At 31.8% G+C, this 16014-nt stretch overlaps 1 protein-coding gene across 1 annotated transcript; it reads right to left on the reverse strand.

The window, feature by feature from the left end:
- Positions 1–13866: 13866 nt before the first annotated feature.
- On the reverse strand, positions 13867–14916 carry LOC100526983 (uncharacterized). Its single transcript, NM_001249922.2, is given in 2 exon segments — positions 13867–14165; positions 14563–14916. A coding segment is annotated over 1 exon segment (306 nt). The 5' UTR covers positions 14870–14916; the 3' UTR covers positions 13867–14165; position 14563.
- Between the last annotated feature and the right edge of the window lie 1098 nt (positions 14917–16014).

A 16014-nucleotide genomic window follows, 5' to 3' on the forward strand; every position in this document is an offset into this window, starting at 1 on the left:
GTTAGAGCTACTTGATGCTCTAGGTGCTCTAAATTACTCTCATTAAGCACCTTGCCACACAACTCCTCGAAGAAACAACAAAGATCAGATATAGCTAAACTCACTTTGTTTGGCAAACAACCTTTCATAGCTATAGGAAGAAACTTTTGCATTAAAAGATGACAATCATAACTTTTGAGACCGGATATTTTGTGTTCCTTCACTTGAACACATCTTGAAATATTAGACAAATATTCATCAGGAGCTTTTATTGTTTTGAGAACTTCCAAAAATGTTTCTTTCTCTTTTGAAGTCATTTGGTAACAAGCTCTAGGAAAATATTGTTTGCCTTTACTTGGGTGCATCTTTGGATGTAATTGGCTTCTAATATTCATATCAACAAGATCATAGCGTGCCTTATCATTGTCCTTTGACTTACCTTCTAATTGTAACAACATCCCAATAATGTTATCACACACATTCTTTTCTATGTGCATAACATCAAGATTATGACGGAGCACACTATGTTGCCAATAAGGCAATGTGAACAAAATACTTCTCTTTTTCCATGGTGACCAATCCCCAACTCCATGATATTCCATCTATCTCAAAGAAAAAACTCCACTAGGTAGATCAGGTGGAGCTCTAAACTCCTGGGTTCCATCAAAATCTCTTTTATTGTATCTCCACTTATGATCAGGCTCTAACCAACGACGATGACACATATAGCAAAACTTTCTACCATAACGCAACCACTTTGAGCCAATCTCAAAACCACAACATGGACAAGCATATTGGCCTCTAGTGTTCCAACCAGACAAATTTGCATAAGCAGAAAAATCATTAATAGTCCACATAATTACAGCACGCATTTGGAATGACTCTTTTTTACATGCATCAAATGTTTTTACCCCAATTTCCCATAATTCCTTTAATTCTTCCACGAGAGGCTGCATATAAACATCAAGGTTCATACCTGGACTTTTTGGACCAGGAATAAGCAATGAAAGTATAAAATTAGGTTGCTTCATACACATCCATGGAGGAAGATTGTACGGAATCAAGATAACAAGCCAAGTGCTATGGGAAATTGCCATAGTTTTGAAAGGATTAAAGCCATCAGTAGTCAAACCTAGTCGAACATTACGAGCGTCATAAGTAAAATCAGGATACTGACAATCAAAATCCTTCCAAGCAATTGAATAAGCTGGATGCCTCAGCAGTCCATCTTTAGTTCGACCAACCTCATGCCATATCATAGAACAAGTTGTTTTTGGTGATACAAAAAGTCTTTGCAATCTAGGTATAAGAGGGAACCAACGAAGAATCTTTGCTGGTATCTTTTTTCTACATTCAACATCATCAGAGTTATATTTCCATCTTGACAAATTGCATTTAGGGCAAATTTCAGCATCAGCCAAATCCTTCCTATACAATATGCATTCATTGGGACAAACATGAATTTTTTCATAAGATAGACCCAACCCTGAAATAATCTGGTGGACTGGATAAACTGTATGAATAACACGAGAAGAAAACATTGCATAATAATAAAAATAAATAATTAGATTTATTACTGTTTAAACGTGTTTTTTTAAAAAGGTATGTTCAGTTTCAGTAATGTCCACATCAAGGTATCTGAAAGTAACAATGTTCCTAGCTAGCTGATCATATGGACCACGTAATTGAGTGCCATATATGTAATTATCCAAAGCATTGCTGCTTTCTTATCACAACTCACAAGGCCTTCGAATTGGGCATAATTAATGTTCTCTGCCATTATTTCGTATTAGTGTTGTTAAGATTCCAAAATAGATCAAGCACTAAGACCCAACCCTTGCAAATTTCGTACATTCAAAAAATTATAAATGATTTGTAGGCTCCTCTTTAATGTTGCATTCTCTGGATACATTGCTCGTTGCTTGCACGTTTCCTTTTATGTAGATTAGCCTTACATTGAACTACATAGCTAGGAAAGATCCTTAAAAAAAAAAAACTATGTAGGAAAAAAGCAGAAAAAGAAAAAAAACAAGAACGATAAAATTAAAAGTGGATTTTAAATGAAATTGTTTCACAGTTACTCGAAAACCAATATGGACACCAGGACACCAACTGAAAAGCATATCTATGAATTAAGCATACTGCATATAACAATACCCTCTCCCTAATTACACATCTTACTATCAGATATACCCTAATACATAACTGCCATCGGTTATTTTCTATGAATAACTTATCAGGGTTATTTCTAATTCTTATACAGAATAGTAAATGCAAGATGACCTATTTTCTATATTCTGATTCTAATACATTTTTGCTCCTAACTTCTACCCATAGCTGCCAACATGAGTGTTTATCACACAAGTATCCAATAATACATGACTGCTCATGACACTTATCATCAGTTCCCATTATCACCACTTTCTGAAAAATCAGCCTTGTCCCCAAGGTTGATAGCAGAGAAAAGCTTCTTCCTTATTATGTCCATCCATTTCAACAATAATTATTTCAGCCTAATCATGTAGTGCTTCATCATCAGATAATATCACCAATCTTAATTGTTTCTCTGCACATTGGTGCAACGGATGGACATTTTCTCAACACCTATAAAGCATAATCCTTTGTTTTTCCTCTATATTACTTTCATGTAAATTAGAAATAGCCTAAATACTGCTCCTTCGACAACCTTTAAACTTGTATATATCCCTGTAACGTTGCCAATTGCTTCAATTCTGATAATTAATAAAGATTGCAAATTGTCTGCCTCCAAATCATGCCACTATCACTCTTGAATGTCTCCAAGGTGAGATCATCTTCAGTGAACCAATGGATGGTTGATCCCTATACTTTTAGCAGATTTGATCTTCACTTTCTTCAAAATATTTGGCACTTCAAAATATGTCTCTGCTCTTGTGATCATCCTAGTATCCTACAGGGTTTTCAGTTTTCTCCATTAAAAGGAAGCCAGTTCCACCTTAATTGCCATACAATATTCATCTATACTGTATTGATGATCTGAACCAGATTCATTTCGTGCAAAATCTTTGCTCACCATGATTGGAAATTCCAAATTCTTCCTTCATATGGTATATCAATGTCTTCCTCAGTTCATTTAAAAGACTCAGTTATAGTAGTTTACTAGTTTCCATTTGTGTCAATTTTTCTTCCATTCTATTTCTATCCCCAATTCCAGCCTCCATTCTGATTGGAAATGATGTCATATTTGAATCTAACATGCTTCCATTTCCTATTTCTAAGTAACTCTTAAGCAAATACTAACATGTTATATATTGATTGCAAAAAAATATGCAGGAAGCAATTAAGTTATCCATAATATCAATAATCAATGCAACACCATGATAACGGCAAACTCGGAAAGGAAACCACAAGAAAGACCAATAGAAACAAAGGAAGTAAAGATTCAAATAGGAATTGGAAGCATGTTAGTATTCAAAATAGGATTTTTTTTTCAGTGGCTACATTAGTGGATTCTATAGATTTTCAGCTCACATTCACTCCGCACATTCTACAATCAATGCACAATTGAAGAGTATGCAGTTACAATACTTATTAAACGACATTTAAAATCCTTCCACCTTCGCAGCACTGCCCAGCTAGACTCAACAAACAATTACCACACAAGTAATGAATAAAATCTAGAATTCGTGTTCATCATGGCATAATGATTATACTGTGAAAATCCTAGTTGTGCTCAATGAAACCATGGCTGAACACAGGCTCCAAGTGTGTACTAATTCTGCATTAATGAACCAAAACAATAACTTTGACTCTTGTGAGAATTTTAACTAATAACTAAATGTCTAATGCACTGGAAGCCTACAACCACCAATATATTAGCAGTTGAATCAAGTTGCAAGAATACCATTGATCACCACAGGCATTGGAACAAAACTTGAATAGTTTAGAAAGAACAGTTCAAAACCATGATATCTCAGGCACAACTTTACCTCAAAACAAGAAACAAGGATGGCAAAATTATAACAAGTCAGACCATTTCAAAAATCTAAAATGTCTACCAACACAGATAATATAAAAAAAAAAACAAGCGCAAGGCCTGGTAAACTTTTTTAAAAGATTGAGCAAACCGATGAGCTATCACTTTACAAACCGATGAGCAATTCAGAGAAATATTTTAAAAGATTGAGCAAACCGATGAGCTATCACTTTACAAACTACCTACTCTAAACAACGTTGGATAAATCAGGTCGTATCTTAAAGAGTGATAAAATAACTAAACCTAAATCTCTCAACAATAAGATTACCAGTCACTTCAAGGACTGGTACAAAGTCACACTTAATAATAATAATAATAATTTGTTACTTTCTAATCAAGATCAGTGAATCAAATGTTGCAACGGCCAATTCGGAAGTAAAATCACAATCCCCAACAGTAAATGCAATTGCAATTGAATTAAAAATTCTGATTAAAAACAAATGCATTCTGAAATCATTAGGCGTAAAACGTACAAAAAAAAACAGAACACGAATCCTTAATTTCAACAAAGATTAGCATAAAAATTATCAGGGAGGGGGTGGCATAGACGCGGCCTATAGCAAAACTCTAAATTCTGCGTTTGATAGAAGATATGGAAAACCCTAATAAATAAATAAAATTGCAGGCGTATAGAATTGTAAAGAGGAGTAAAGTTAATAGGCATGTTGTCATAATGAAAACGCTGAGATGCGTCACGGAAAATGTAAATCCCTAAGAAAGGAAGAAAGAATAAGTGCGAGAGAAGGGAAATAAGCGATAAAAGAGAGAGGGGTTTATGTTTGCGTTGGTGAATGAAATTGAAACCCTAGCTAGCTCCGGTTGAGGTTCGAAAAGGAGGAGCTCCACCGGCTTGTGCGGGTTTGCAAGAATTGTAGAATGTTCTGCACGCAGAGTTTGAATTGGCGCTCGAGAGAGAGACTTCAAAGCGGAAGAGAATGAGGAAGCAACGTTTTACTACTACTTCAAAATATTTGGTGCTCAATCTTTTAAAAGATTAAGAGTAGGTAATCTTTTAAAATATGTCTGACCTGATAAACTTTTTTTTTTGTAATGGGTGTTTTAAAAATATTACTTGAATAGTATTTTTGTTAAATATTAACTTATGACTTTTATGTTTTTTTACTCTTAATAATTTATTAGTTATTCTTATTTATTAAATTATGATTTTATAATTTAATAATTAATTTTTTTAGTTTTTAATTAACTTTTAAGTTAATTTTATCCCAAGTAACTTATGTTTAAAGTTACAAATGTATAACTTTTATATTATTATAATTTTTAAACTATCATTTGAGGTTATACCTACACCAACCAATGGTAGGTATAAAATTTTTTGAGGTTATACCTACACCAATCAATTATAGGCATAAGTTTTATGAAGTTTTATCTGCACTTTTGTAGGTAGTAATCCTTGAGTTTTACCTACACTAATCAATCATAAGCAAAGTTTTTTTTGAGTTTTACCTGCACAATGTAGTTGTAGGTAGAAGTCTTTTTTTAGTTTTAATGAATTTGCATACACCAAATAATGGTTGGTACAAACGGTTGAGTTTTATCTACATTAGTCAAGTGTAGGTAGAAATATTTTTGAGATTTACCTACACTAATTTATGTCTGTGAAAAAAGGCATTCATAGGGATAGGTCATTTTTCTTGTAGTATTTGGATCTAAAATAATTTATTATTTACTGGACAACATAAAATGTTTTACTAGTGACAAAATATCAATTGGGAGACACTAAATTTTTTATATTTTTAATTTTTTAACAACTATAATTTAAGTTTTTCAATTAATTACAAAATCAAAGAAAAACTTGAATCAGTTAACAAATCTAATATGCACGAAATATTATAAATCATTCTATTAATTATTATAATTATGAACAAAACTTAGATGCAATTTCTTAGTAGACATTTGTTTCATGTTATAATGTTACATTCCCACAGGAATCACATTCCTGAAAATATTGTAACTAGAGTGTTATTCCTGGACATATATAAAAATACGTTTGATTAACTTTTGATATTTCTAGACGTACTTTTTTAATTTTAAAAATAAAAAAATTGAAGTTATAGTGAGGTTAAAAAATTAACTTTCCACATTCCTATGGAAATGAACTTTCTCACCCCTCACTAAAAACAGTGTAAACAAGGGAATGCCATTTTTTCTGGAAAAGATGTCCATCAATATTTTTGGATAATCTCTTAACAAACATGAGAAATGGTATTCTTACTTTCATATTCTCGAAAATGTTTACTGTGTTACTTACTCATATGAATAATGTCATATATCAATACAAAATTTGTCCATTTCTTAACTAAATTTATTTTTATTATATTTTTTACTAATTTAATTTTTAACAATTTGTAAATATCAATATTCTATAAATGAATGATATTTAGACTTAAATCAAATAAAATTACAATTAAAATGACCCATACCCAAATTATCACAATTTAAATTATAAAGCTTTATACTAACAAAGTAATAAATAAAAATAACAAATAATTTCCATGTAAATAATCCAAATTTTTAAACTGGTATTCAATCTATCAATTTTTAATCTATTTTAATTTAAGCATACTAGTGAAGAAGTTAATATTGTGAAGGAGATCCCATAATTGATAAATGCTGTGAAGACCGGACACAACTATCTATATTTATTAATTATTACTATGGTGTCTCATTGAAGAATTTCTTGCAAGATTATGTATTCTGTCTCTGAAGGCTTATTTACTCAATTGCATGGAGCAGATTAAATTCGGTTTTATCATTTGGAGCGCAATCTTCATATGGAGCAGAGTAATATTCATTGGTTTATTATATGCTCAATTTAGCTTGCTCTTACGTTAGGTGTTGTTGGCTATCTATGTTCGTAAGTAAAACAGCAGGGTGTTCTTCTATGTTGGTATTTAATAGCTGTTGTGTAGAACATGCTGTTACAAATGTCTCATGTGCCATGTACGTTTAAAAGCAATTCTCGTTGAATTGGAATTCTTTTTGAATTGCTATTCTAAGCCCACTTTTTGCTATTCTCAATTCCACTGTTCGTTTTTTTCCGAATAGTATTTTTGAACAGGATTAAAGATTAATTGAAAGTTTATGTCTTGGAATTAAATTAACGTGAATGCTTTGAAATTATTAGTAGCATTAAATATGTATATGCTATATATATATTTGTTTGAATACAAAAAAAATGTGAATATTATTTTATGGTCTGAAATGAAATTAATAAAATGACTATGAATTGTTAATAGCAATATGTATGTCGAGGCCGTATATTTGATTGGAATTAAGTGTATGATGGATTTGTTAGTTACGAAAGTGGCCAAATCTACAGGGTTATTTAATTCCAAATTAATGATTACTTCAATTTCTCATAAATGTGAATATTATTTTATGGTCTCGAATGAAATTAATAAAATGACTATGAATTGTTAATAACAATAAGTATGTGCAGACCATATATTTGATTGGAATTAAGTGTATGATGGATTTGTTAGTCACCAAAGTGACCAAATCTATAAGGTTATTTAATTTTAAATTAATGATTACTTCAATTACTCATAGAATAATGGATGCTAAATTATATGATTATTGGTTTATGAGTAATTGAAATTCATTGTTATAAGGCATTTATGGATCACCCAAAGGTTGATTAATTGTTCTTATAATCAATGAATATAATTGTAGGTAATTTGTGTGTACCATTAGTTTATTTATATACCCAAAGGTAATAGGTACTACTAATTGATGCATATTTAATTGCCAAATAATGTTAAGAGTCTTATTAGCATCATCATGTTTGTATGTTGTCTGTTGGTGTATCAGCCAAAGGAGAGCATCAATATACATTGATCGTTATCTAAATGAATTATATGTATGACATGTGTTTTATGTCTCAAAACGCTTATGTGAATTTATTATGTAGTACGTGTTCTCAATTCACTGAATTCACATGTATCATCCATGCCAATATTTTATGGGCTTAACTTCTCTGACTGGAATGAGCAAGTCCAATTTCACCTTGGTGTATTGGATTTTGATCTTGCTATATTGGAAGAGAAGCATGCTACTATTACTGATGCTAGTAGCAATGAAGAGAAAGTCCATTATAAAGATTGAGAAAAATCTAACAGACTCAATCTAATGTTCATGATAATGACTATTGCAAACAATATTAAGATAACTCTCCCTAAGACCGATAGTGCTAAAGAGTTTATGGGGTTAGTGGGAGAGCGCTTTCAAACAATTGATAAGTCTCTTGCTGGGACATTAATGAGTACACTAATTACCATGAAGTTTGATGGTTTATTTACTATGCATAAACATGTCATTGAGATGACAAACATTACAGCAAGACTTAAGACCTTGGGAATGACTATGAATGAGAACTTCCTTGTCTCGTTTGAGTATGAACCGTTCCAAATGAGCTATAATAACATGAAAGATAAATGAAATGTGCATGAATTGCACAGTATGTTAGTTAAGGAAGAAACAAGGCTTAAGAATCAAGGAAGTTACCTAGTTCATTATGTAAGTCACCAAGGGAATCAAGGAGCTGGAAAGAAATTTGTGAGGAAACATGAAAAAGGCAAAAGGCCATTAAAGATCAATGATGACTCTTTGCAAATCTAGAAGAAGGTATCAAAGGGAAATAATTGAGATTTCTGTGGGAAATCTGGACACTTCCAGAAGGATTGCCCAAAGCGTAAGTCTTGGTTTGGAAAGAAAGGTGAGCTTAATGATCATTTATGTTTTGAATCAAACTTAACTGAAGTTCTCCATAATACATGGTGGATTGATTCTAAGTGTACGACTCATGTTTCTAATACTATGCAAGGATTCCTTACCATCCAAACCATAAGCCCAAATGAGAAGTTCGTCTTTATGGAGAATAAAGTGAAAGCTCCCGTGGAAGCATTCAGGACTTATCGTTTAAAACTTGACACTGGACATCATTTAGATTTATAGGAAACTCTTTATGTACCTAGTTTATCTAGGAATTTGTTTCATTATCTAAACTTAATGTTACTAGACACTCTTTTAATTTTGGTAATGGATGTTTCAGTTTATTTAAGCATAATAATCTCATTGGTACTAATATTTGTTGATGGATTGACAAGTGCACCAATTCATCCCAAGTGATAAAGTTAAAACAGAAGTCCGAATGTCGAATCCACAGGGACTTTGTTTGTACTTAGGTAGATGAATATTTTATTAATAAAAAAGGTTAAAGAAAATTGATTTGAAAAGGTTATGAGAAAAAATAATTTAAATTGGTAGAAAATTAAATCAAACAAAAGAAGAAATTAAATAAGAATTTAAATTAATTAATTAAAAACAGAAAGGAAAAGAAAAGCCAATTATTATAGAAATTCAGAAGATGAGAATGTTGGGAACTTAGTTTACCAGAGCTACTCCTTGATGTAATGTTAATGATTTTTCTCTATTTATAATTATTTTAATTTACACCTGCATCTACTAATATACTCTAACTTTGGTCCCTGGCATGAAAGAGACTAATTTATCTATTTTCGCTTCCAAATTCCTTTGCAGAACCTAAATAGTAAATTGCATTAAGAATAGAGATTTATAACAAGCTAAACAAATATCAACCTATCCCTAGCGATGACTTTATTTAGATACTCTTTCCTAGTTTTGTTAGAAAATAATGTTTCTCAACGCTACCCCTAAAACTTACCATGCAAATGGGTGATCAAGCCACAAACAATAATATTAAGCACAAGAAAAAAATAATGCAAATGTAATATTCATAAATAGATAGGAAGAGAAATTACATCAAGAGTAGTTGACTGCCAAGTTCCCAACAAAGGGGGTTTAGTCTCTCATTGTCATGGAGGCTTTACAATTACAAGAAAGGGGTTTTTAGTAAAGGGGAAGAAGATAAGAAAGGAAATGGAGGAAAGGAATGACTCCTAATGCGTTCTTCTCTTTCTTTTAGCCTTTGCCTTCTATAATGAATTGTATTCTCTTAGAATTTCTGTGTGTTTTTTCCTTCTCTCTTCTTCTTCTTTTATATGTGCAGATTAGCTTAGCTAAGCAGACTTCTGAATTAGTCTACCTTCCTTAATTAACACTGCTTTCCTTAATTAGCCTGCTTTCTTTAATTAGTCCTGGTTTCCTTAATTATCCATGCTTTTTGGCCTTTATTTTACTCATTAAGCATCATAAATTTATCAATTTTAATATTCTCTGCACAAAAATTTAAATGATGTTAATTTAACAATTATTTGCTTAAAAAGAAAGAATTAGGAGAGAAAAATTACAAATTCCTATATAATTTAACCCCAAATAGACTCATAATTAATAGTTATTAGTATTCTTTGTGATGGTTTATATAATTTGAAATTAGATGTTTTGTATGCTAAAACCGTTTTAACTCTGCATCATAATGTTGACACTAAACGTAGTTTAGTGAATGAACGATCTGCTTTCTTGTGGCATAAACGTTTAGGTCACATTTCTAAAGAAAGGATGAAAAGATTAATAAAGGATGAAATTCTTCATGATCTAGATTTTACGGATCTAAATATTTGTGTGGATTGTATTAAGGAAAAAAAACAAAACATACAAAGAAAGGGGCTACAATAAGAACTTAGCTTCTTGAAATGTTGCATACTGATATTTGTGGGCCTTTTGATGTTAATTCTTCCGGAAAGGAAAAATATTTTATCAGCTTTATTGATGACTATTTACGTTACAGTTATGTCTACTTACTACATGAGAAATTTTAGGCAATGGATGTCTTAGAAATTTACTTGAATGCCTAGTACACCACAACAAAATGGTGTGTTACGGAAGATAAAGGTGAAAGTTGCTAGGTTTGATAAAAGGTGGTGAATATTATGGAAGATACAATGAAACTGGGCAACACCCAGGTCCATTTGCTAAACTCCTTCAAAAATGTGACATTTGTGCGCAATACACAATGTATGGTTCACCACAACAAAATGGTGTATCAGAAAGGCGTAATAGAACATTAGTGGATATGGTTAGAAGCATGTTAAGCAATTCAACTTTACTCATACCTTTTTGGATGTATGACTTGAAAACTACCATATATTTGATGAATAGGATTCCTACTAAGGCAGTTCCGAAGACACCTTTTGAACTGTGGACAAATAGGACACCTAGTATAAGGCACTTGCATGTTTAGGATTGCCAGGCAGAAATAAGGATTTATAATTCACAATAAAGAAAATTGGATGCAAGAACAATCAGTGGATATTTCATTGGTTATCTAGAAAAGTCAAAAGGGTATATATTTTATTGTCCTAATCATAGTATGAGAATTGTTGAAACTGAAAATGCAAGGCTAATTGGAAATGGTGAAATAAGTGGGAGTGCAGTTCCACCAGATGTGGAAATTAAAGAAGTTAGAGTGCAAGTCCCTTTAGCTTGTGCCTCTGGCAGTAAAGTGATTGCTCCTTTAGTTGTTGTTCCAAACAACAATGAAGAAGAGAAACACAGTAATGAGCCTATGATACATAATGAATCTATTGTGGAAGAACCTCAAAAAGTAGCATTAAGGAGGTCTCAAAGAGAAAGGAGACCAACTATTTCGAATGATTATGTGGTATACCTACATGAATCAGAAACATACTTAAGCATTAATGATAATGATCCAGTTTCATTTTCACAAGTTGTAAGCCATTATAATTTTGAGAAATGATTAAATGCCATGAAAGAAGAGATAAATTCCATGGAACATAATGGTGTTTTAGACCTTGTATAATTGCCAAAGGGTTGTAAGAGAAATGGTTGTAAGTGGGTCTTCAAAACTAAACATGACTCTCATGAAAACCTTGAATGTTACAAGGCTAGACTTGTTGCTAAGGGATTTACTCAAAAAGATGACATTGATTATAAAGAGATGTTTTCACCGGTCTCATGAAAGGATTATTTCAGGATTATCATGATATTAGTAGCCCATTATGACCTGGAGCTACATCAAATGGATGTGAAAATTGCTTTTCTTAATGGAGATTTAGAGGAAGATGTTTATATGGACCAACCAATGGGGTTCTCAGTTAAAGGAAAGGAACACATGGTGTGCAAATTAAAGAAATCAATATACGGTCTTAAGCAAGCTTCCTGCCAATGGTATTTGAAGTTTAATGATACCATTGTTTCCTTTGGATTTAAGGAATATACTTTTGATCGGTGTATATATTTGAAGGTCAGTGGGAGTAAGGTTATTTTTCTAATTCTGTATGTTGATGATATCTTGCTTGCAACTAATGTTCTTGGTCTTCTTTATGAGACTAAGAAGTTTCTCTCTAGCAACTTTGAAATGAAAGATATGGGTGAGGCAAGCTATGTGATAGGGATACAAATATTCCAAAATAGATCACAAGAATTGTTAGGCTTGTCTCAGAAAACATATATCAATAAAGTACTAGAGAAATTTAGGATGGAAAAGTGCTTAGTATCACCCATTCCAATTCATAAAGGAGACAAATTTAGTCTCACACAATGTCTTAGAAATGATCTGGATTGAAAACAAATGGAAGCAATTTCGTATGCATCAATTGTTGTTGCATCTACCATGGAAGCTGAATTTGTAGTATGTTTTGAGGCCACAATTCAGGTTAATTGGTTGCAAAACTTTATTTCAGGGCTTAGAATTGTCGACAATATTGCTAGGCCACTGAAAATGTATTGTGATAACTCCGTAACAGTATTTTTCTCTAAGAACGACAAGTACTCTAAGGGTGCTAAGCATATGAAATTGAAGTACTTTGTCGAAAAGGAAGAAGTTCAGAAACAAAGAGTGTCAATAGAGTATATTAGCACAAACCTTATGATAACTGACCCTTTGACAAAGGGATTACTGCCCAAGACATTTATAGAACATGATGAAAGTATGAACATTATTGTTATTGATGATCATTAAGTGTAATTTAACTTATGGATTTTACTCACACTCTAAGCTCATTTTATGATATGTTTCTGATTATCTATTCTCTATGTTTGCATGCATATTTGTATTAGAGTAATGTTAACAAGTTATGTCTTGAATAAAGACATTATGTTGGACCAATTATGTACTTTTAACTAATGGTCATATTAAGGAGAAGACTAATTTGTAGTACATGGGAGGGACTATGTCGATTAAGTGATGTACAACTGTCATGACTTGAATTGGTTTCTATTCTTAATCATGAAATTATGATGTGCCCAATGTATAGAACGATTTAGTCATTAATCTATTTATTTATTTAGTCCATAATGTTTGGTAATGTCACATGAGCCAAGTGGGAGAATTTTAGAATTAATGTCTAATGTGAGAGGCATGTGACTTATGTAGAGACTAGTAAATAAATAATTAATAATTAAGCACTAAATTATAATTAGGGTAAATAAGAGAAGTTTTTAAAAATAACTACTACTTGATGGAAGTAGTGGTTATAAAAGGATTAATACCCACTAATGTGAGACAAAGTCTTCTTCCTAATAGAAAAATGTTCTCTTTATCCCCTAGCCATCACAAACCTAGAGAGACAGAAAAAATAATTAAGGAAGCGAAATCTTGTTTTTCTCATCTTTCAAAAAATCAAAGTACACCGGAGAAAAGTCTTACTAGAAAGAAAAATACGCACTGCGTATCTATTATTTATGAAAATCATATATTTTAAGATCGTATTGGTTTTCTATTATTAATCTAATGAATATTTAAGTTTTACACATGCACATTTGTATACTTTTTTACTTGTAATTGTTCGGGCACTACTTGTGCTTAGAACGTTTTTTAATAAAATCATTCATTAGCTTTTTTTTTTTTTCTTTAAAATATTCTGTCTCGTGTATATACTGGCTGTCTCATTTATTTATTTTCCACTGAATCAGAGTCCAAAAACCAGACATTTTATTATACATATTACAGGTTTAGACATATAGAGGGAAAAGAGTAATGATATATCTTCAAATACCTCTGCAACATCAAACACTAATACACGTACACATCTGCTAGCAAACTTTTGGACATTACATACTGATTAAAATAAACTGCACCGTTATTCGAGAGATATCAAATGCTGTCTTAAAATTTATCTTCAGTGTTAATGAAACACCTGAAAGCAATATTGAAGACTAAGGTGCTTGTAATGACCATGAGTCCGTGACCTTCATTGACTGCTTCACTACACTGTAAAAATGAAACATTATCTCGTAAAATTAATATAATTAAAACTGCAAAAGTAATTAGGGGTGTTCACATGAGTCTTGTCTCACTAACACAACCCTGCTTGAAAGGACTTTTGGCAGGTCCGGGTTTAAGAAACTAGAACCAATGCATGTAGAAAATGAGTTTGAGTTATGCTCCGAATTGTTCAACTTAGTCTATATATATATATATTATTGAAGATGTTTAATTAAGTTTTATTAATTCTTTTTCTCTTAAATTAAAATCTTAAATACATGTTACATAAAGATTAATCGATATCAAAGAAAAGTGGTAGTCCAGGACCATTTAATAACTTCTTCATAAACACCCCTGAAAGTAATTAATATGTTCAAAGTGTATTGAAGCTACAAATGATTACCTCAACAATTAGGAGGCCATTGCAGACCACATTTACCAGGCAAGGCCAAAGCATTTTTGGGGTTTATTCCAAATGAAGGTAGGGTAGACTTGTAACTGCAGAGGCAACGCAAATTGGCTTGGCGAACAACTGCACAACATTTCTCATCCGGTGGTGGAGGGTTTTGACCAGTAACTGCAGCACGACACAAGTTTAATTGACTTGAGTCTATGTTACATATTGCAACAGCTTGTGCACCACCCAACAAGGCAATGAGCAATGCTGCTACCAACCACTGCACCAAAGTTTTGCAACTAGACTGTGCCATGCTATACTCTATCCTTAACCAGGTGCAGTGTTTTGTTTGGTCTGGTCTACTATGTTTCACCAACAAAGTTATTTATAGTGTTTTTTGAATGGTTGTGGAATTAATAATTATTTGCATTTTTTTAAGCCTGTGTAGTTTCGCGTTGACTCTCTATTGCACTAAGTCGTGCCGTGTGAGTGCTGTCGGTAGAAGATCCAAATTCAAGTTCACATGGATGTACTTATTAGAGTAGAGAAAGTCATCATAACACAACAAATTACAGTGGCCCATTACTTGGTAATAATATTTAACAAAAATTGAAGTTCCCTGTTTTGCATTATGTTCCTTAGGCGTTTTGTTTTTTGTATGATAATAATGCCAAAAAATGAAGAATCAAGATTTTATCGTCATGGCTTTATTAGACAGAATTTCCCTGTTTTGCATTATTTTCCTTAGGGCGTTTTGTTTTGTTTTGTTTGATAATAATGCCAAAAAACTGAATAATAATGAAGTAAAACTTATCTCCCTTCCATTTATATTTTAAATTCTAATTGAGTAAAAAAAGAATCTAGACTAAATTAATCACTTAGACTCTTAATTACAACTTTTATATACAAGGTACCAAATTGCGACCTAAACAAAAGTTAAGAGAACGAGTAATTTAACTAAAACTTTATTAATATCAATTATGATTGATTAAGTGATATTTTAATTTAATTCATGGAAAAATGCAAGATATACTAAGAGTTTTTTTAATCATTGAGTTTTTTTTATTAGGTGTGATATGAAAAATTAATTAGTTTCATGTAACAAAAAAAGAAGTGTTTTTCTTGTGCATATAATAATTGACATGATCAACCATGCCAAGGTAAGATTAAGGTTGTTCATGGTTTGGTTAGACAAACAAAATTGAACTGAGCTGGAAAAATATTCTGAAGAACCGAACTGAACCGGTCTTTTATAAGTTCAACGAGCCGGTTCTATTTTAAAAAATTGAACTAAAATGGTATAACTTCATCAATAACTTTTATTTTAGCCAAATAGTCAAGATAAATGTGAATCATAAGGCCAATAACAGGTTCAAGCTAGGTTACTTTGTCGCTTTATTAGTTAGGAGAATTTCTTTTTTATTTTCTTCTTTCTTAATTGTTTATGCTTGAGATTCA

This window comes from Glycine max, chromosome 18, assembly GCF_000004515.6.
Source record: "Glycine max cultivar Williams 82 chromosome 18, Glycine_max_v4.0, whole genome shotgun sequence".
Taxonomy (NCBI): domain Eukaryota; kingdom Viridiplantae; phylum Streptophyta; class Magnoliopsida; order Fabales; family Fabaceae; genus Glycine; species Glycine max.